The sequence below is a fragment of the Pyxicephalus adspersus genome, chromosome 11 (assembly GCF_032062135.1).
Source record: "Pyxicephalus adspersus chromosome 11, UCB_Pads_2.0, whole genome shotgun sequence".
Classification (NCBI taxonomy): domain Eukaryota; kingdom Metazoa; phylum Chordata; class Amphibia; order Anura; family Pyxicephalidae; genus Pyxicephalus; species Pyxicephalus adspersus.
The window spans coordinates 40,304,966-40,329,052 of NC_092868.1; the positions used below are offsets into that span (position 1 = coordinate 40,304,966).

General features: G+C 38.6%; 1 protein-coding gene across 4 annotated transcripts in view; it reads right to left on the reverse strand.

Annotated features, from left to right (window-relative positions):
- Positions 1-5,286: 5,286 nt before the first annotated feature.
- KLHL17 (kelch like family member 17) overlaps positions 5,287-24,087 on the reverse strand; it is a 41,773-nt gene continuing 22,972 nt past the window's right edge. For 2 of the 4 annotated variants that reach the window (XM_072425625.1, XM_072425626.1), the window contains exons 5-12: positions 20,303-20,419; positions 19,581-19,794; positions 18,446-18,590; positions 18,186-18,353; positions 16,767-16,855; positions 16,585-16,658; positions 12,569-12,750; positions 5,287-9,488 (exon numbers count right to left, since the gene is read on the reverse strand). In XM_072425625.1, the coding sequence (XP_072281726.1) occupies positions 9,260-9,488; positions 12,569-12,750; positions 16,585-16,658; positions 16,767-16,855; positions 18,186-18,353; positions 18,446-18,590; positions 19,581-19,794; positions 20,303-20,419 (1,218 nt within the window). In that variant the 3' untranslated portion in view covers positions 5,287-9,259. The other 2 variants (XR_011922646.1, XM_072425627.1) reach the window with 2 other exon arrangements.

Below are 24,087 nucleotides of genomic sequence, written 5' to 3' on the forward strand. Positions count from 1 at the left end.
AGTTATTCTATATTTACATAATTCTTCCCATCCTACTGTTTCCATCAATGCTGAGAGCTTCTGATATAGGGATGTAGGTCTGTCATTAGGAACTTCTGAAAGATCGACACTCTCTATGGAAAAGGGTTCATTAATGTTGAGCTCCTGTTATGGTCCTGTCCATGGGAAGAAACTAGTAAGGTCCCATAGAAAGGGGTACTTTTGTCTTTGCTAAAATATCCTGAATGGAATGGGCAGTAAAAGGAGAAGCAGATCAATGATGAGCTTATACTTTGATCCCTCTGCTTTCTTCTCCTATAATTATACTTTTTGTCAGCACATAAACTGATTGATTCTGCAGCAACTTCATCTCCCACTCCTGCCCTGCTGCACAGGAACATGAAAAGACTGATACAGGTTGGCATTCAAAAATCCTGCCATCCATAATCTGGTTCCTTCAGATTTCTGGCATGGATTTAGGAGCATATGTTCAAATTTACACTGTTTTTGGGGGCACTGTTTATGTTTTAATGGTGCTGTACTCCAGAATCAGCTGTTGGGTCTTGCTTGCACTGCTTTCCTACTCATCCCTTCTCATTTATTTGCTGCTGTATAGCCCCATTATGGATTAAGCTTCCATTTAAAGGACTATACAGGTAATCATTTTCTGTTAATTATATACAGCATATATAACCGTAAAAATCCAGAGTTTTCGAAAACCCGGGTCCGGATGTTGACGGATTTTAAATGTCAACGTGTACCAGGTACCCTGCTTGGATTTAAAATATACAATTGGCAATATAATAATGATTACAAAGCTACAATAATTTCTGTCTTTAAATATTTACCACAGCTTTTAAAGAATTAAGGTTCACTTTTTGTTTTATGCCCTTCTGCAAAATACCCCTGAACAATACCCCACCTCATTTATTTGTGTGCTAGCCAAGAAATGTTTTTTTCTCACGTTCATCCATTGTGCCGATAGCTGGCAGGTCACACAAGGTGTGGTGAATAATGTGTTTGCTGACATTGCAGAATTTACTAGAATTCCTGTGTCACTATGCTATGTACACAGCTCCTGTCATTAGAGGCTTTCTAGAGACGACCTATATGCCGGGCCTGGCCATCGTTTACATGGGGTTAGTCAAGTTACAAAAACATCTTCTTTGGCTGCTGGCTGCAGGTTGATTTTAAGAGAGGTCATGCTAAGCTAAGTACTCTATGCCAATTTACAACTCTGTCCAAAAGACTTCTCTACGTCTAGTTATAAATAACTAATTTGTAATTAATCTGATCCAAAAGACATAGTTTAATCAGTATGGCTGCACAAACAAACAATAAAGCCCTAGTTTTTGAAATGTGCATGGAAAAGAAGAAAATGCAAACAGTGTTATATCACTTTTAGGAGTCTATTTATAAAGCAGTGAACCTGACATTCACTGAAACATTCCTTGATGGAGAATCTTCCAGGTCCATGTGTTTCAATCGCAGTAAATAATTCTCCACCAGTGAATGTTTCAGTGAGTGTCAGATTCATTGCTTTACAAATAGATCCCATAGTTATAAATAGTTGTACATCTTTATTTTTTTTGCTTCTGACATGAACATTGCTGGAGTAAAGTTCCAGTCATTATTTTTTTTACTAATATAGACTTCATGCTTATGTCCTCGTGGATTAAAAGCTCTTCGGGGCAGGGTCCTCTCCTCCTCCTGTGTCAATGTTTGTATCTGTCTGTCACTTGCAACCCCTATTTAATGTACAGCTCTGTGTAATATTTTGGAGCTATATGAATACAGTTAATTAATGTCTGTTGGAGGTACAAAACATCCCTGGATAACAGAACTAGAAGTGAAGGTGAAACCTATTTATATCTGTGGATAGCATGGTCTTGCAATGGTTTCTCCTTGCTTCATGCCTAAAGGACAACTCTATGAATACCATGCCCAAAGACAGCAAATCTTTGATAGTGGTCATTGAAATAGGTGGACTATTTCCACTTATCCTTTTTCAGAGACAACTGTTAAATTTTAGAAGGCCCCATATTTTCTCTTAATGTGATGATGATCTTCATGGCAAGGGATGGAAGACAGCACTAAAAACCTTAAAACCCTTCTTGTAAATAGTTGTAAAAAGTTAGTAACAAATACATCCATGTTGCTGTAGTTTAAACCCATATACTTACGTAAGCCAAGCATACAAATTTATATACTATAGCTGCAACTTAGAGAGCAGCCACAACATCTAGATACTGTCCAATATTAATGTCTGGTCTCAGCTCTTCTCATGGTGACCTTCTCTCAAATTAGCAACACCAATGGTAAAACCTAAAGTAATAACTGTAAATGACCATTATTAATGGTTACACCTTCATTTGTCTGTGGAGTGTACTTGGCAAATACACTGAGCACCAATTTCCTCAAGACTCCCCAATTTAATAGCGTGAACAAACACTGGAAAGGTTAGCCTAATGCACGCATGTCATTGTTTAGATCTTTTCTAAACCTATAAGAGGCACTCAGGTAATTTAAGTGCTTTACATATAAGTAGATTTTATTATGCGTGTCCCTTGTTTTCATGATGCTGAGCTAGTGCTTTTTTCATACCGGATGTCAGATGAATACTATTTAAAAAGGTATTTTTTACAGGTGCATTCACATGGATGTTGGATGGAAAGCACAATAAGAAAATACTAGAGTTTTAATTTTTTTTTTTTTAAGTGCGGTAGGTATTTCAGCAAATTAGTTAATCATTTTTACTATAACTTAGTGAATTAGGTAATAGTAACATTTTTTAACTAATATGCCAAAAAGCCCTCCTTTCTTCTATTTTCTTAATCAGTTTATATAAGTCAGGGCTGACATTAAGCTAAAGAGTGTATGGAAGTCCACTTCTTCTCTCGCTCTCCAATTTTCTGTGGTAGGAATTTCAGCTGGAACAATATTAATACTAAAATATGAGTAATACATACTATATATCCCAATCAAAAGTATTAAATTAATAAATTCAGGTTAGAGAAGAGCTAGAGGCAAAGTTAAATCCTAGCTAAACTTTCTGGTCTAATTAGCCAAGTACATTTCGGGTGCATCAACATAAATGGCATGCAAAGTATTAAAGTTTGTTTTCTTTGTTTTTATTCCAGCCCCAGAATGAGTAAAAAGCCTGCTCCTGTCAGTATGTTGTAGGGAAAGATCGGTGGAAAAATGCTCACACACAATGAATCAGACTTTTAGCTCTTTATACAGGAGGAAACATGAACTTGGATGGTTGCAGAGCTACAGAGGTCAGATTTGGCAGGAGGTGATTTTAAACTCTTTAGAGCAGAGGTCCCCAACCCCCGGGGGGCCACTGCTGTCTGACAGGTGGGCCATTGCCCTGGCCGGTGCACCCCCCAGCAGAGTCAGAAAAAAGACCATGCTTGGGGGGCGCACCAGCCAGAGCCTTGGACCATGTCCCCCGTATGCATCCTAGGCTCAGGACACAACCCGGCCACTCTCCTATGCTAGGCTCAGACCTGCGACCTGCGACCTTTCTTCCCCTTTGAGTGGCACATGGCTCCCCACGCATGCATGGTCTGAAGCCAGTAAATTTAGTGGTCCGTGGGTCCAAAAAGGCTGGAGACCAACGCTTTAGAGGCTTGAGCTTATTCAAGAAAATGATCTTTGCTCACCTGATGCACCTGGAATGTAATTAAACCTAGGTACACGTGCAATTGTTCTCGTTTGATAATCGGCTCAGGGCTGATATCGGACAAGCGGATCCACAGACAATGGACGACGAACAATGGAAGTGATGGAACTAATGAAACTGAAGGGGAAGAGAGCACAGCCGGGGGCCGCTCCATTTTTTATCCTCTCCCCTTCTTCATAGAGCAGAACGGTGCTGTATGTACAGCACTCAATCATGCATCGTGCAGTCGTTAGTCGATGGAAAGGATCAAGAAAGATCCTTTCCATTGATAATTATTGCACATGTGTACATACCTTAACAGAATTAATATAAAGAAGGATCTATGGAGAAACAGACTGGACTGTTGCTCAGTGGTCCAAAATACTCTTTTCAGATAAAAGTAAACTTTGCATTTCATTTGGAAATCAGGGTCTTGCAGTCTGGAAGAAGATTGACCAGGCACACAATCCAAGTTGCTTCAGGTCCAATGTGAAGTTTCCACAGTCAGTGATTATTTGGGGAGCAATGTCATTTGCTGGTGTTTGTCCACTGTCCAAAGTCAGCGCAACCGCCTACTAGGAAATTTTAGAGCACTTTGTGCTTCCCACAGCTGACAAGCTTTATGGAGAAGCTGATTTCATTTTCCAGCAGAACTTGGCACCTGCCCACACTGTTAAAGATACCAATACCTGGTTTAATAACCATATCACTGTACTTGTTTGGCCAGCAAACTTGTCTGACCTAAACCCCATAGAGAATCAAGAGAAAGATGACAGACACCAGACTCGAAAATAAAGACGAGCTGAAGGCTGCTATTAAAGCATCTTGGATTTCCGTAACATCTCAGCACTGCCACAGGCTGATCACCTCCATGCCATGCCGCATTGATGCAGTAATTCATGCAAAAGGAGCCCCGATCAAGAACTGAGTGCGTATATGGACATACTTTTCAGTAGGCCAACATGTCTTTATCAAAAATCATTTTTTTGTTGGACTTCGGTAATATTCTAATTTTCTGAATTTGAGGTCTCCATTACCTATTGACCATAATCAGCAAAATGATAAGAAATAAACACCTGAATTATATCACTTTGTGCGTAATAAATCTATATATGAGTTTCAATTTTTGAATTCAATTACTGAAATATATTACCTTTTTGATGATAATCTCATTTATTGAGATGGACCTGCTTATGTTTTATTGATGCAAGTAATGCCGGGAATCGTAGTAGCGGCATCACTCCCAAGGTTTCCGCATTGGACTGTTTTATAGACACAGGTAATTGTATTAACGGTGCTATTTCAGTGAAGGAGTTCCAGCTACTCATAACATTAAGCCCCGCATTGGACTATTTTCTTGACGCAGGGAATTGTAGTAGCGGTGCTATTTCAGTTTCAAGTTTGGCACGTGACTTTGTCTAAGTTTTAAATTTTGGCCCACTGTGTATTTGAGTTTGACACCCCTGCTTTATAGCCTCTCTCTATAGGGAACCAACATGTACAATGTCTGTTTACCACATTTGAACACTGTATACCAGCTGACAAAGTCTGGGCTCTTTTCTTGTAGGATCTCTTTATCCTTAGTGTTACAGCACACTTCTACTTGACAAGCAAGACAGGTTAGGAAATAAAAAGAAGTATACTGAGAATTGATTTTTATTTAATATTATCCAAGGGCACCTTAGCATTGTTCAATTTAGTATACATGAAAAGGAAAACACTGTTAATGACACACTTAGAGTTTATGATCTACAGTAATAGAATAGACAGATAATGCAGCGTGAAGGCCAGCAAGTTAACATTTTACCCAGGCTGGCACCAGATAATACCAATGTTGCCCCATATTTTATAATACCTTTTATTGAACAAGATAGTGCAAAGGTCAGTTATGAACTAGAAAGCACACTAAGCCCTAATACACATGGGTAGATCTGCTGGTATTTTTGGATTTAAATTAGCCCCATTGGTTTTCCAATTGGTGATCAATTGAGCGGAGGTTGGAAAACACAACACGCACATGTACGATATCCTGCCCTTCCAATTGGGGGTGAACTAAAGTACCATGTGAGTCCCGAATGAATTTGCTTCTTTATTTATGCACACATCAACTTTCCCAACAGGACAAATTGAAAACCCAAAAAATGATCACTTGTGGCCAGCTGCTGCATTCACTTTAGATCTGATCATTTTACTGGAACTGCAATGAAAATCAGTTCATGTGTACTAGGTCTTAGGGAGGTTCTTAAGGTGCAGAGAAATATTTGTTCATGCTCAAGCTAACTGTAGTGCTAGGATGCATTTCAATTTTTTGATTTTTCCCCACACCAAAAAGTGAAGGATAGCACTTGTCTCTGGGGAGATATTGAGCCAGAGATTCCCATTCAGAACAAAACATTGCCAAATTAGTACAAGCAACCCTTTCAGGCTTCTAACATGGCTTGTTATTACAGAACCTACAAGGAAAACCCAACAGAAATCAGATTGCAGTTTACTGCAGTTGGATTAGTAAAGTGTTTACTTCTGATTGGTTACTGGAGTTTGCACTTGCTCTTTTCAGTGAATCATTAAGAAACTGAAAGAATCAGACTTGATTCTTTTCTATAGATACACAGTGTTTCAATAATATAATAGGCAAAAAAAGTTCTAATCAACCACAGGAATGGCAGTTTGAATTTTGTTTTCTTTACTCCCATTTTAATAACCAAGTCCAATTGTAAATGCATGTTAGTTTTATTATGGCTAAATGGAGTTTAGATATATCTCATAAATAAATACCCAGATAAATAAAGTAGTTGTTAAATAAATATAAGCCACGGGAGGGCCTTGCAGACAATTGGTGCTATTAATAGGATTTTAGGATTTTTCTTCCAGCAGCAAAACTACAGTTACTTTTCTGGTCAAGATACGTAAACTACAAGAAAATACAAGAAACAATGAATACACTGCTGTCAGTTAACCACAAGTGTTTGTCCGTGTATTGCAGTTTTGCATTGTATCTGTGCAGTGATCTTCATGCCAAGTGGAGAAGGCTCCCATGAAAAGGTGCATTGTGGGAAAGGCATGCTATTCACAAGGAAGAAAATCCATGTCAGAAGACATGCAAAAAAAGCAAATCGCTAAAATAGAAGACGCAAAGTTCCTTTTCTAAAAATTATAAGTACTTCAGAACTTATTGCAAAAAGTATGAGGTTATTTAGGCATGAAATGTCCACAGTGGAGTGACAATCCTAGGAAAAAAAAAGATAAAAAATAAGTTGACACTAAAGTGCAACATTTCTTTGTAACATAATGGCAGCTGGTGGCTCATAATACAAAGAGAAGCATCATCAGAACCTGTTTAAAAGTTCATGTGCAAATTGTCCGGGGTTGAGGGTATGCGGTGTGGAGGTGTTAGCACCCAGAGGAGCGGTAATGCATAAAGAAAATAAAAACCAAAGTGCAAAGAGTATTACAGCACAAGCTTTAATAGATACATATTAACATATTGCAAAATAACCTACAGCAACCAATGACTGAATTCTGTATTGTAGAGCTATGACCACTGTGTGGAAGTTGATCTAAATGTCAGAAAAATGTATATACTGTATATAATAGTACTGTACAGAGTTTGATGATAACGGTTTGCAAGAGGAGACAAAGGGGTTCTCATCTGTCATTGTGAAATTAATTTGTGAGCCAGTTAGTGTGGTTCAGGAGAATCTGATTAGCAGATATATTAGTGAAACGGAAATCTAATCTCTGCATTCCCATATTCATAAAGACTGATGGACATATGGAGAAACGAACTGGATTCACACTGAACCATCCAATACACTTGAAGTTTGTTCAATCACCTTTGCTGGCAGCACATTTTCTAAGATGGCAGAATGATTGGACTTTCAGAATGTGCACCAGTGGCCAAATCTGCCACATGATTGTCATTAATGATTGGCCATCTGAAAGGAAACCTTTACTATGAGGTATAGGAGCTCCCCTTGCTCCTCCTTCTAAAAATTCTAGCTGCCAATCTGTTCCCAAAGTATTTCATGAATCATTGACCTGGGTCAAAGATACCGATCAGTAAAGTTAGAGTGATCTCCTATATGCGTACTTGTTCCAGGATAGTGATATAGTGCTTAAATTCCGGGAAAATACTCCCCCCAAAAATTGGTATAAGATGAAATATGACAGCCAGACAAGTAGCATTGGCAGCAGGAGACCTAGGCAAGGTCAGTCAGCCTATTTTAATGCTTTGCCTACTAGAATATAATATACAGTGATTTGGGAAATTGTGTTTCAGTAAAGATGTTTTGCTATGAATATGCTTCCATCTATGGGTATTGTCCTCCTGGTAAAGAAATCACATGTGGCAGAAATTGTTTGCTATCTAAAAGGAAGCAAATGTTCAGTGGTAATATTTTAAGTGGATCCCTACTGCAGTAGTTTCTATAGCAGTTGAAGATAAGTCAGGAATAGTTGCAGTGGAGGAGTTATGAAGGTTGGAGGTTTCGGGTACAAGAGGTAATTGTTTGAGCATGTTGGCTGCAGAGGTAGTTATAGGGATTGGGAATGATACATCAGGAGCAAGGGGTACAGGATACAGGGTACAGGACTGAAGCTTAGGTACTCCGACTTATCTTGCAATAGGGTCTAGGTGTCAAGCTAAGTTACAAAGCTTTTTGGTTGCTGTGGATTAAAGCAAAGTTGCAGTATGTCAAACTTGTACCATCAAAGAAGTTATGAATATTAACATTTCCATACAATAATAGAACAATGTAGACTTTAACCGGGGTCACTATTACTAAAATAACAATTGCAATAACAGTGAATCTCTAAGTCCCAGAAGCCTCTTGTCCTTGCAGAGGATGGAAATGTTTTACAAGATTCAGTACTCCAATGTGCTCTTTTTGCACTTCAGTGATATTTTCTATTACCAAGCAATGAGGTTCAGGATTTTACCATGTTGCTGCATTACAATCCTTTATCAGTGCTGTGAAGTGCTATCTTGCTGGATAAATAGTGCGGAAAAAGGAAAAGAGATGGAAAGGTGCCCATTTAGAGTATTTCTATGGCACATTGTTTAGTTCAAGTAAGGAGGTAATCAGACATTATTTGCAGATCTAGATGACCTCCAGAAATTCTGAGATGTATCTCACATCCAATCATTACATAACGTGTATTGTAAAGGAATATATTTTCTCCTTAAAGTGCAGGAGATGTCTGTTCCTGAAGAAAATTGTTCTGTCTGAATGGCATACAGTTGAGGAGGATTCACCCCTTTCCTGCTTGAGATACCTGCACAGTGCAGTAGAGCAAAGATCACCACCAACTTCCCTGATGCAGACTTGCAGGATGCTACAGAGTACAAAAACAGCTTTTCTATTTACTTCAGGAAAATCTATTGACCCATCTTCTAAATAATTGGCCTTAAAGTCCTGCCTTTAAACGGCAAAGAGGTATCTTTGCAAGGAGATGCAGGCCTTTTAGCAGTCAAGGGGTTGCAAGGACTAATGGCATTTCCAATGAAAAAGCCCCCTAAAACTGGGAAACCAGGTTTCTCTTCCACTGGCTCCATCTCTTCAGCTCCGGTAGACAATGCAGGCTTCTCCTTGACGTTAGGGACTTGAGTCTCTGTCAGAGGCTGGTTGAGGAGACAGAAAGAGTTGGTGAAGAAGGTGGAGGGAAATTGAGTAGTTCTAGCACCGCCACCCCTACGCTGCTCCTTCGGGTGAACATACAAGATGCAGCGACCCACTTGTTGGTACGGGGGTTGTACTTTTCTATGGAGTTTAAGCTTGAGCTTCCATCATTGCCTCCTACAGCATACAGCCACCCATCCATGGCCACAAGATCATGAGTGCTTCTGTAAAAAGACAACACAGTAGATAAAATTTATACAAAAATAATGAACTGTTAAAATTAGCAAATCTTAAAAACAGCTATGCATCCCCTTTTCAGGTACGCATCTGGTCCTTGAGGAATCTGCAGTGTTTTCTAAAGAATTGGGATGTCCTTGAAATACCGCAGACACCACCAACAGGACTTTTTTGTTTTTTATTTCAAAAGATTGATTGGACTGTTGAGTTACCAGTCTTTTGTGCAAAAAGGTTACAGCCAACCTGGGTAGTGTCTGATGTATACACAAAATGACAGTTCTGAGTGCTGTACAGACATTGTTCTTTTGTTCTATGGATAGGGAAAGGTGGAGGACGAGGGAGTGAAACCCTGCTCTCCTCCATAGAAATGTACATTCAACCCACCAAGGTGGGACTTGGTTAGGGTATCGTTGTATACATCATCTAGCATGTGCATGTAGCTTTAGTCTTGTGGAATATAGGAACACGTGTCTTTGTGCCAGGTGGGTTAAAAAGATGCAACCTTATGAAAGAGTTCATCCTACAAATACAAGGTAACATCTTTTGCACAACATCCTGCCAATTCGCAAAGATGCAAAACCTTGGCAACTTGTCCCTGCAACTGATTGTCCTGAAGAGTCCCTGTGGCTATCATCTGAGTGAGATATAGAATAACTACTAAACTGTTTACTACTGGAATAAGCAACAGCTTTTGAGGCTGAGAGAATGATGCCTGCAGTTTCTTCAATTTAGGTACTGGGCAGGGAGCAAGTAAAAAGAAATAAAATATTGTTCTACCAGCTACTTTTTGTCTGAGGCTTACTGGCTCTTTAAAGAGGATCAGATTTGTTTTTCTAGTTTTAGGAAGTAGTGTAGTTCATTACTATTCAGTCTTCCAGAGTTTAGTTCTGGTTTGTGATCTGAGAATAGGATTTAAACACTGAACAATGGGAAATGCTTCTGAAAGTTTAATGCCGCCTCAATAGAAATTCCTCAGTGGCACTCTGGGGTCCTACGCACTGTGATGTGCTTAAATATACATAATTTAACCACAGTTTCATCATAATATAAAAGCCGGTCACTGCATTTTTTGAGATGCTGTTGTTCATGGCTTCTTTAAGAACAACAGGATTAAAGGTGATGGTACATGAACAGAATACTCACATCACAGGGAATGGTCATTTATTATGTTTTCAATGTAAAGCTGGCCACAAACTGCAAACATCTCTCCAAGGCTATATGGGGGCCGGCTTCACATCATTGTGCGCATATGACCACAATTATTATTATTTACTTTGAGATCATTACAAAGAACAAGAGGGCACTCTTTGTGTCTGGAGGAAAAGAAGTTTAAGCTCCCGATAAGGAAGGGATTCTTCATTGTAAGGTCTGTGAAAATGTGGAATCGGCTCCCTCAGGAAGTAGTTTCAGCAACTACTATAGATTACTTCAAGAAAAAGCTGGATGATTTCTAGAAGCAAAGAATATAACTGGGTATTAAGGCTTTAAAGTAAAAATAACAGAGACTGTTGATCCAGGGAACATCTGATTGCCTCATGGAATCAGGAAGGTGTTTTTTTCCCCGTTGAAGCAAATTGTACCAGGGGTTTTATTGCCTTCCTCTGGACCAACTATGTCTTTTAGGGTTTTATATCTGGGATATGTTTACTTCCCTAGTGGTTGAACGTGATGGACTTATGTCTTTTTTCAACCTGACTTACTATGTAACTATGTAATTATTTTCAAAACACCAAAGAAATACAGCTGTGTTGCAGTCTGAGTGTTGGATAAAATTTGCAGGTCCATTTTGGTGCAATGGCAACCAATGAATAGGATGGCTAACTGAAACATACAGGCTGCTACTGCTTAATCAACCCCCACTGTAACACTTTAATAAATACACAAATAAAAACCATAATCCCTGCTAAAAAGTTTAACAATAAAATTCAGGATGGAAGACTATACAATAAATCTCACGTACAATGTAGATAAAGTACACTTAGGTAGAAACTGCAGAAAGAAAGAGATAATATATACATACATATTTAATGTACAGTGTATAGTGTAAAACTATACATTTTAAACATAGCTCATGATAGTGCTGCCTTATTTATGACTGCAATACCTTGTTGTGGATGTACAGTGGTTTTGTAACTTATTTATTTTGACCGGTACAAAAAACAAAAACAACAAGTCTAAAAAACCTATACATGAACATTTGGGGGTCTCACATTTGTTAGCTCAAGTTGGTCATATTCTACACAAGTTTTTAATTGATTGGATGTTAGATTTCATAAAACATCAAAACAAATAAAAATCTGTTAAAATTGAAAGCATTTTCAATGAACATTTGATCAAACATTAATTGGGAACTCTTGGTATTTGGTAAAGGGACTTTCAGTTGAAAGGGCTCCCTATCAACTTTCAGCCAATGAAAGTATTCCCCATCAAAACTATAGTAAAACAACAGAGATTTACTAGTTGTTATTGTAAAGAGGGATGCACTCCTATTGGTTAAAGGCGTTTTTGGATGTCACCCGTTCCCACTGTGTCACTACCTTTTCCATGAAAATTGTGCAGAATTTTGATATAGAAATGCATTGGCTTGTTAAGAGAACCTGAATGAGCAAATTGAAGGAAACTTAAAACCATTACAGCTTTAGGCAAGCCAATTCTTTGGAGGACAGTTAAATAAGTTACCGTGTAAAGCACAGTGGAAATGGATTAATCCTCATTACACAACCCCCTGAGGCTATCCAGCAGGGGGTTACAGAAATCACCCCTCCCCTATGGCATCCCCAATCTCCCAGCTGGAGGTTATCTGAGGGCAGAAAATCATCTCATGAACATAATAAGTGCTTGTGTAGCCCTGACACTCTCCTCCTTGATGTGACCCCTAGGAGGGGAGGTAGATTAGGATAGCCAGTAACCTCTATCAGATCCTGATAGATAAACAGTACAAAGCAATAATTACTTTGACCAATTAAAACATTTGGTACCTTTAGGTTGTTTTAAGACACAGTAAACAGATCATGTATGAAATATATTTGTTGATTTTAATTTGCACATTTCCTGCAGTCCATATTACCTCCTAATATTCATTGGTGCAACACTCTCCCATGTGTTTGCCTTTGGGTTATATCTCTCCACGGAGTTCAGACAGCTTGTGCCATCGTTCCCTCCTGCTACATACAGCATTCCTTCTAGCACAGCCACTCCAGCACTGCTGCGGCGACTTAGCATGTTAGCAATTGGTGTCCACGTGTTTATCTGCCAAAAAAAAAAAAAAAAAATTATAGTCACTCCCTAAATTCATAATAATGAAATAATAAAAAATGAGCTCATGTTTCCCCAACCTTTGGGTGTGGATTTGGAATCCCTACTACCAATATATATTTCTTATATTGTTGGCTATATAAAATCCACTAGGATATTATGTACAGAACAATTTGATTTATATCAAACCATAACTAAACTTTAAACTGAACTAAAATACAAATCAACGTGCATACCACAGCAGTAATAACTGATCTGTTATTAATGAGGTCATCAGTAACTTAAAGGGTAATTAAACTTACTAATTAAAAAATGTGAGCAGGCAGGTCTTTTATTTCATAAGGGACATGTGATACAATAAAACACAGTTACCTGCCTGATTGCAATGTTTTAATTACATTTACCTGTTCTTGCTGAGGCATGAGCGCTGCAATCTTCTCTTCTGGGTTCCTGATCTTTGACCATGTTGATGTAGCTCCAGCACATACACACTGTTTATTCATCCAAGCATTCAAGGGATACCCACCATCTATGCTAAGCTGCACATATTCATCTCCGTGTAGAAAGATTGCAAACAGGCAGGTAAGTTTTTTTCTTTTTTATTGCAGAAGGGATATAACCTGTCACTTCTGCAATAATGAACCTGCCTGTTCACATTTTTGTTAAATTCATTTATTTCCAGTTTAATAACATTTCATTAGCTTCAGCACAGTGCATTACAAACAACTGTCACTTTTCTTTTAAATAAAATAAACAAATGTCAGGGAATGCTGCGTGGAATTTCATATTGAGGTTTTCCCGTTATCATCAACAGTGGACCAAACTGCTGCATTGTGTTTTGGAATCACCACTTGTAGTCTCCTTTGAGCCCAATTCACAGGAGGGTGACAATGCAGAAGCACAACTGGGGGACAAGGAACAAATCATTGTTTCCTCAATAATAGAAAACATGCATTAATAAGGGCCCTCAGGTATGATTTAATACCAAATGATTGAAAACAGCTTGAAATTGCATTATCGGTGGCTCAGTGGTTAGCACTCTGGCTTTTGCAGTGCTAGGTCCCAGGTTTGAATCTCAGCCAGGACACTATCTGCATGGAGTTTGCAGGTTCTCCCCGTGTTTGTGTGGGTTTTCTCCAGATACTACAGTTTCTTCCCACATTCCAAAAACATTCAGTTAGGTTAGTTGGCTACCCCCCGAACACTGCCCTGAGACTGTATTAAAGACATATGACTATGGTAGGGACATTAGATTGTGAGCCCCTTCGAGGGAAAGCTAGTGACAAGATTATGGGCTTTGTTGGCGCTATATAAATACTGTGTGATAATAATAAAGCAGATAAAGGATTTTAGTTGGTGAGTTTTGTATCACACACAAAGGGCTCTATTTATAAAACATGGAATCAGACATTCCCTCAAACATTCCTTTGTGGGAATCTTCCAGGTCTATGTGTTTCAATGGCAATAATTGATTCCCACTAGGGAATGTCTGTGAGATTAAATAGAACACATAGGGCTCTATTGCTATCTGACATTCCCTCAAACACAAATTATTCATTAGAATTTACAAATATATAAAGTGGAATCCATAAAAAATATCTAAAGAATAGTTTGTGTTTGCAGGATGTACTCTGCGGATCTAACAGATTGGTGGATACTAAAAATTGTATGAATGTAATTTACATGATAATGTTGTACAGCTAATATTTGTGGTAGTATTGTTATTCAGCTCCAGATAATATGAGGTTTCTTTACACTGGATTTTACCTTACATTTTAGGAGATTTTTTATATCCATTACCTTAAATAGTTAAATAGTTGTATATGCCCTGGGGGTATAAAGCAGTGACTATGACATTCACTGCAGGCAAATCCTCAAGGTGCATTTGTTTTTAAATTAAAAAAAAAAAAAACATTTTAAATATTTCAGCACAGGGAGTCCCTGATTTAAATTGCTGATATTTCAGGAATACACCATACTAGAATATTTCCAGAGAACCTTTCAATACCAGCACAATTTGAAGTATCTGCAACATTTTGGCTGAGGCTATTTATTCCCCTTAGTTAACATTTCAAACAGATCGCTAAATTGGCAAAGTATACCAAAGAAGGATAATGAATACATCTAATTAATAAAGCATGCAGTGAGCGCACTGTGTGCTAATGGCAAAGCAAAATGTAGAAGTAGGGTAGTCCCGAGAGAGGCAAAGTACGGCACTTGAGAAGTCAGTCTATATTTGGAACATTTATAAATATGTGCATAGTACCATCATTAACCAGTCATTCCAAAGACTTAACACATACATTCAGCCACATGCCTGACATATAGCAAGAATAGTCACCAGCAGAAAATTGTCTGCAGCAGTTCACATCCTAGATCAAATGATTGATATTCAATAAGCTGAGGTGCAAAATAAAAGTTAAGTAAACAGCAAAATTCCTTTTAAATCTAAAGCAATCATAATATTCATATACCACATGCATTTCCTAGGCTGCTAGTGTTGTGTCACCGTTAAGGACAATAATGTTCTCAGTATTTTACTCCAATTTTTTTAATCAACAAAATTTTACAAATTATTGTAAAGCAAAGTTAGCCACTGTGAACAAGTTCTAAATTTAGATTTTTTCAGATTCTCAATTGATAATCTAAAGATAAAAGTTCAATTTGAGCAATCGCCAACCAACCCCTCTTTGACCTACAGAATTTATGTTTTTTTGCATGCTAACAAACAGGCAGCAAATGCAGAACATCTTGGCTTCCTTGTTTCTTTCAAAAAAATATTTGGGAACCTGGATTAAATCTATAAGAATGCAGACGCCCCAATCTTTGCCAAAGGCCCTGAAAAGATCATGTGCTCATGTTCTCTATACAATGGTCAGTATTTTTAGTTTGCTAGGCAAGTATGCCAATCAAGTATGACTAACAACGGTCGTTAACTGGTGGTTTGCGGCTCTGGCTGGTACCCCAACCCCGAGGGGTCAGGAGAAGAACCTGGCTGGGGGGTGCAGTGGCCAGAGCTGCGGACCATGTCCTCTGTATGGACACAACCCCACACTCTCCCATCGCTGAAAAAACTGAAAAAAAAAAGAATTTGAATTGTATGATGCTGTGAATAAGCTGGATCCAGTAAGGTAGGAAAGGTCTCCCCCTGCTGGGGACATTTATGAACAGCAATACTCCACTGGCTCCACTTAAATTCATTTCTTTGTAGCTTGACCAGTTTACAAAAAAAGCAGAAGTAGAAGCAGAACATTGTAGTAGTGAATGGGAAGAACACAGCTGACAAAATATGGACTTTAACATCATTAAGGTCATTAAGGTGGCTACTTAAAGAAGTTGGAAGAACTTCAAACTTTATTATCACCAGCCAAGCTGATAATTATTTGAGTAAAGTCCTGTGCAGACCCAGTTAATGGGTTCCTTTTTGCTTCTACACCATAAACAGTGTTTACTCACTAGTAAAGTACAATGAGATCCATTTATGATGCAAGCTTAAGAGACCTTCATATTAACAGAATGGATATGATAGGCTCATGGTATCTAAGTGCATATCAATTTATTATGAAAGAGATAAAAAAAAAACCCTGTTACTGCTCGAAGAATATGGAGGTAGTCACAGAAGTGTTAGTTGTATGCACACTGGCTACAATCAGATTTTACAAATTTTTAAAGGTTAAAAAACAATCATGTGCAAGGGTAAACATGGGAATTCTTTTTAATGCAGGTAAGCCTTTGCAATACATAGTTTTTGGTCAACCTAAAGGAGATGAGGTTTTCTTAATGATGCACAATGCAGGCAGACCAAAACATTTGACAAAAGATTCTTACCTGTGGTTCATATTTTTCTACTGTGGCCAAGTGAGATGAACTGTCATATCCACCAACAGCATACAGATTACTATCTAGAAAGATTGCAAACATAGAACATGCATTGGTTGTCTTGGAAAGAGACTCCATACTGGTCCTTCAATCTGCACATTAACATTTTATGGTATAGAGATAAGCCTGACCTAGTGTTGCCACTCTGACATATCTCCGCCTAGTGCTCATGGCAGCTATGGATGTCCATGTTCCTGTAAGAGGATCATACCGCTCCGCACTGCAATGACATCAGAAAGTTAGTTTTCCATCAAATTTAGATACAAGCACAACACTAAAAGGAAAGCTGTCAAGGCAACTATGGAGGCAATCATTTCTTTTCAGAATGTTAGTTTCTTGGTTATTATTTGGACACAGTAGGGATGATTTCATAAAGAGCTGTTTTCATTGTCAAGTTAATTATCCCCCTTGCAAGGTATATTTTACTAGACTAGTAATTGAGAAAGTAATCATTGTAAGCATTCCAGATACAGTATAAATGACAGCACCATGTAGCCTTTTAATTTCCAATGGGCATCATAATGCAGCGTGCAGCAATGATCTGCAGATTGTGGTATAATGTGAATAGGCTGTTAAATCCTTCTCTAAAGAGACCCTCAAATCCCAAGCACAGAATTTCCATGGGGCCCCAAGTCAACATTAAGCTCCTCCATTTACTGTCACAAAGCCCTATCCTATCATTCACCTGCCAAATGCAAGATCCCCAATGGATAAAAGGGGATCCAAAATTGGTCAGTTTAATGATAAGGGACAGGGTCCAACGACAAAAAGAGGAAGGGTGTAATCTTAGAGATACATTAAGAGGACTTATGTACTGAATGGGCAAAAGGAGAGGCTAATGTTGAGGCCCATAATTAAAAGATCACTACAGGCATGAGGGGAATTGATCTGGAGACTAATATAGGGACAAATGGGTGCAACAAGGTACTTAAATTTCAGTGCTTGTTAGTTTAGGCAGAATTTAGGGAAGATCGGGTTTACATTTAAAAATGTGAAGCAATAGATGGAGCTTAGAGATTCTGCTCACTGCTGTAAATACAAGGCGCCTGACCCATTCCATTGCCTTTGGAATTGCCCCACAAATTCTGGTGACAAGTTTCGGGTTATATTCACATTCATTTGCTTACATTCCTCACACCAGAGTGGGCAAATTTTGGTTCTGTTGAGAAGGATGGCACCTTTGCATTGGAAAGACATATCTCCACTGCTGGATTTCCTCTACAGTTTGGACTATGCACCCTTGTTCCTAACAAAAATGCAATACTTATTTGGATTGGAGTGAATTGAGGCCATAAGGACGCAAAAAACACATACTTTTGGCACTAAAACTTTATTGACACATTGGGCCCGATTTATTAAAGCTCTCCAAGGCTGGAAAGGATACACTTTCATCAGTGAAGCTGAGTGATCCAACAAACCTGGAATGTATCTGGTCCAGGATTCAAAACATTTGCCATGAAAACTTCTTTGTATTTTATCCATTAACCACAATAAAAAGATTTTTTTTTTTTTTTTAAGTAAGAAGTGTTTAGACTGAAAAAACACAATACCTGTTAAGGCAAGAAGCACCATCATAGCCACCTGCAGCATACAGCAGACCATGAAGTACAGCCACTCCGAGACAACTACGACGAGTTCCCATAGAGACTTCTGGCTGCCAAGTGTTTGTTACAGGGTCATAAGACTCTACAGTTGCAAGATCAGATGTTCCATCATATCTATTTCATGAAAAATAACATAAATACTAGTTCGTATTTTGAAAGGTTCAACAAGTCCTATGTCTGCTGTAATCGGAGACTGGCATTCATACCCTCCTACTGCATACAGCTTGTTCCCAATAGCTGCAACTCCCACTCTGGCCCTTCTTGTAGACATGGAAGCCACCATGTGCCAGCGGTCGGTTCGGGTATCATACGCTTCACAGTCACCATGTATGGCAAACAGGCTCCCACCACCTGTAGATTTAACAAAAACAGTATTTTTTTTACAATGGCGTTTACCACTCCCAGGCATCTACTACCACCTATACAAAAAAAAAAAAAAAAAAAAAAAAAACACACACAATACACATTTTCATTCCTAATCAAATTTCCAAACTCTTGTCATGCTGCTGCACATCTTCACTTGAGTTCTCAAGAACTAGGATCTTTACTTCTACAAACTATTTTATTTTATTGATAATATAGAGAATGCATTCATTTTTTGCAAATAAATGTCTAAATAATTTTTACTTTTTTAATAACTTCCTGTAAAAGTTGATTTATAATCATTAGAAATGGGGCGCTTTTGAAGCAGAAGGATGTCCTGAGAATCCAAAGGGTATAATATCCACCATCAATCTGTGAAATATTCTCTTTGCTCCACCTCATTCTGCCATGAACAATAATCGAATAAACGTTGTGGCAGAGAATACTATATCTAATTGATGACCTGAACATGGCCTGTAATATTTGGACCATGACAGATGCTGCAGGCCTGCTAACTTTTATAGCTGCTCCTGGTATCTGTCCCCAGCACTGTAACAGCATCTAAAAGCCAGACCAAGCAGCACTCAAGTCATGCAGGCACCTCAGCCTCCAATGCCTAGGTATACAAAGTTGTTTGTTACAAAACATAGAATTGTGAAGAACAGTTGCATTTTATATGCAACTGTATGGCATATGGAAGCAACAACATGATGTTATATCAATATCACACCTGACACTTATATACAGTATACATAGAGACAAGGTTTTCCTATTGATGCACAATGCATGCATATGACTCTTTAATGCTTACAAGCATGAGTAAACTGCATGAAGCATTTTTGTGTAGATAAAATCCTGTTTCTAGGGTTCCCTAAAGCTTTGATTGGATTGTATATTCCTAAACTTGCAACATTTGGAAAGCCAGTAAAGTCTGGCATAATACCCATAGAGAAAAGAAAGTGATTATTTGATCCTTACCCACTGCAAAGAGCACAGTGCTGGCACCTTCGCAGCGCCGTGGCCGTGTCCGGCTGTTACTCAGGACTCCTCGCTGTTCTGGCATCAAGTGGTACTTCAGGGCCTCAATCAACAAGTCTTTGCATTCTGAGTGATGACGCACAAGAAGCTCTGTGTCCACGCTGCTCATCAGAAAATCCCGACTCAGCAAGGGAAGCCGCACACACTTCATTAGCTGCCCAAATAAAAAGTATAGGGAACAAGATAACATAATATTGTTCACAAAAACAAGATTATTATTATTACTATTACTATCAATAAACAGGATTTATATAGAACCAAAATATTAAGCAGCGCTGTACATTAAATAGGGGCAAATGACAGACGAATACAGACACCGATACAGGAGGAGAGGACCCTGCCCCGAAGAGCTTACAATCTAGTAGGTGGGGGAATGTACACACAATAGGATGGGAGATACAATATATATAGTATGTCATATCTAAATTCCTCATGACTATACTCATACCTCCTCCTTGCACATTCAGCAGGTTGAAAGGATGCTTTAGCTAGTGTTACCTGTGCCATAAGAAAGTGATGGCCTGTTATCCTGTACAACTACTTTTGCAGGTACAACAACTCTGATTTGTACACCAACTGTGTATTTATCTGCTTGTCTACAGTTTAATATTTACAGTTGCAAAACTAAAGAATGCTTTTGCTTGCAAATGTGCTCTCCTCACCCTAGGGACATGCTGTCTTCTTCCATCTACATCATGTTTGACCCAGTTCAGGACAGCTCTGTACACCTCTTCCTCTGATGGGACATTCAGGCTGTCACTAGAGATGAGATCCAGCACCTGTACATACACGATTATACAAAGAAAATATTAGTAAATTCATACAGCATACCAATAAATGTGCTACATAGACTGAGTTTTTGTCCTATATTTCCCAATATACAATATTACCTATACACAAAGGCTGATATGGATATCCAGGATTGTGCACCAAACTCTAAGCAACCTACTTGCCAACACACAACATGCTCTCTGTACTACCTGTTGCTGAAGATATTTTCTATTATGTATCACAAAAAAATCAACATATAATTTATAGTTTATTGTACTTGCTGATTCCCCTGCATTTTAGTACAGATGATTTTGTGTGACTTGAGATGCACACAGGGATCAACTACTACCTGCTCCTTACCCTTTTATTTAAACCAAGTATATCTATAGTAGAGCAGCCATTTGCTTTAGCTTTTATACTGTAGAGCACATTTGTTTTGCAGAAGTGGTATGGAAAACGCAATGTCCAGTATAAAAAAATTAGCCAACACACAAATAAAAGTTTGTAATTACTTTAGTGCATTTCTAAAAATGGTGTGGAGTGGCAAGGGAGCACTGTAAGGGCAGGTTAAGACTAGTGTTTTGTTTTTTTTTACCATGGAGTTTACTATGCTTATGGTCCAGGTGATTGGGAGCAGGCAACAAGCAAAAAAAGATTGACTTTTGTAGGAATATATAGGCGTTTTAACACCTTGCAAATGTTTCAGTATAATTTCCTGGCATTAAAAATGCCTGCAAACATATGCACAAGAGAATGCAAGAGGTTCAGTCCAAGTATAAGGAGGAGCTCGGGCAGCAAATTCATTCATGGACACTGTATTGAGAGTCTGAAAATCAACTTGCGGCCACGAATCTCCTAAAAATGCACAAACAAACACAAATACTGAACCCATTCATTTTTGCAAGCACTAAAGTTCCCAATAGTGCTTGTACAAAAGCACTAAACCTAAAGGTTTTATTTATAAAAGAGAACCCCTCAAACATTCCCTTGTAGGAATCTTCCAGGTCCATGTGTTTCAATGGCAGAAATAAATTCCAAGCAGGGAATATCTGAGGGAATGTCGAATTCCCTGTTTTGTAAATAAAAGAGAGGATGTTCACAGTTAACTGGTAATAAAAATTAAACAATTCTTGGATGAGAATATAATAACTGCTGAAAACAGGAAATATCATACAGCAATGTGACAAAACAACAGCTTGACTGATCTGCTGCCAGCCAGTGACTTCAGGCTGCAGAAATAGCACAAAAAAATCATTAAGTATGTGCATAGGAAACACAGTGGGAATCGATCCATTCAGGTCCAAGCAGCGGGGAACCATACTGCTGGTGCGCTGGCAGCTTCCTGCATTGGAGTTCCCCTGTATTTCGTTGCTAGGAGATGTAGTGATTACGCAGGGGAAACTGGGATAATCTGTGCGTGTGTATTTGTGAGGGGGTTTTAGAAAGAGGCGTGCAGAGTGTGGGAAGACTTGGTGGAAAATAGCGGAGTAACTCGAGCTTTGTAACCTCTCAGGGATTACAAAAGCTTGGAAAAGATATGGAGAGGTGGTGGGATGTGGGATAAAATCCTCTGAACTAAACACTTGTAATCAAAACTATTACTTGAATTACAGACCAACATTTTATATTTAGCTTCATATGGATAAGCAGGAGGTCATGAACCCTTTACAGCCCTGACTTTCAGTAAGAAGCAGGATACATATATTAGTTGTGCCCATTTGTTGGCTTTACGAGCTTACCCTTCCATAGCTGCCGGAACAAGGACAGTAACAGTAGTAACACCAAACCATCCGATTGGGGAATCCACAATTTATTGTCAAAGAACAAAAATATATATCAAGGTCCAGCAACATCCTCCATCATTGTGTCATTGGGCCTGCTTTATTAATGCTCTGCAGAGAATACACTTTCATCAGTGAAGCTGGAATGGATTTCTTCAATGTAATTTGCTATTTGCTAGTAAATGTTTTGAATTCTGCACCAGATCCATTCCAGGTTTGCAGGATCATTTAGCTTCACTGTTGAAAGTGTATACTCTCCAGCCTTGGAGAGCTTTAATATAATCAGGCTCACTGTCCTTAACTGGTCCCTGTCTTCATATCATCCTGTTTCAGCGGAGTCTGCTTCTGCTATTGCAATCTAGTACATCACAACTGGTGGTCTCCAAGACCAACCTGTTTTAACAGAATTACCCTGGATTCAGTCTGCTACTTTGCACCGTGCTTCTGTGCTGGATTAAAGCAAGTGCCCTATGAATATAGTAACCTGAATTGAAAGTGAAATGAACCTATGCTCAGGCTTTGTGCAAAACAGAACTTTCAGTCAAAATCTCTGCAACTCCAGACACTGGAGAAATTAATCTTTAAAATTCACAACCTAGGTGCAAAAATCTATTTTACTGTCTGTACCAGACCTCAACCTTTTAACTTGGGGGAACCTTTTGAAAAAACTTTTAGGTCTTCAGGGAACCGTGCTTGCTATATATACTGTACATTAGTGTGATGGTCAATAGGAAGATTGCCTTTTACATTACTGGCCAGAGGAAGGAATGTCACGGATAGCTAAAGACCATTGGTGTCAGTGGTAATGGACCTGAGAGTCAAAAATTGTTCATTGCACAAGGAACTCCTAACAACTTCTGGAGGAACCCAATGGAACCCTGGTTGAGAAACACTGGTCTATGGAGATCTGCATCAAGTAGCGTGACAGCTCTTTGATGTATACATGAAGCTGGTACTTACAATCAAAGTTTTTGTGTTGGAGAAAGAAATTTTTTGCAGTATATGCTGATAGAGAGGTTATAGCATGTTTCAAAATTTCTTTTAGGACAAGAATATGTGAAAGCTGTAATGTTCATAGCCTGTGTAATCTACCTTTATACTGGATTCCTGCAGGGCTCTATAAAGACCCGAAGCATCTTTGGCAGTCTAGACCAAAATGTTTTGGGTCACTGCAAAGCACAGGCAAAGACAGTAATATCTATCCTGTAATATCCTGAATAGTGGAAATTAGACTGAAAGGGAAAATACTATAACTGATCCAGTTTGCAGTCACAGTTATGTTAGTGGCAAGATAGCTAAAAATCTACTATATTACTAACCTAATAAATCCTGGAAATGTTAGCAGATAGATAAGCAAAATGTATTTTTCGACTTACACACGTATTTCCTTTCTTTAGGATCATGTCTGGTTCTGCTGTTTCTCTTTGTAAGTGTCTAAACAACCCCGATTCATTTCGTTATATCTGTGGCAGTTTCACCATTCCCAGTCAAAGAACAAACATCAGCATATTTGTAGAGCAAGCCTATTTGGCATATTTCAAAGTTAAACTTGGTGTTCAAGATAAGTCTTGGGCCCCTCATAAGGTGTGCAAACAGTGTGTCGAGGGTTTACGGATGTGTACAAAGGGAACACGTGATAAGATGCCATTTGGTATTCATTCCTATGGTTTGGCGAGAGCCAGGAGATCATTTCAGTGACTTCAGTTACTTTTGTATAGTGAAAACTTCAGGATATAACAAGAAAAATATATGTAACATAGATTATCCTAGTCTACCATCGGCTATACGCCCAGTGGCCCATTCAGATGAAATCTCAGTGGCGATTTTCCTTACACTACCCTCTCTTGAAGAACATGATTATGGTGATGAACTAGATGACAACAGTGATGAACAGT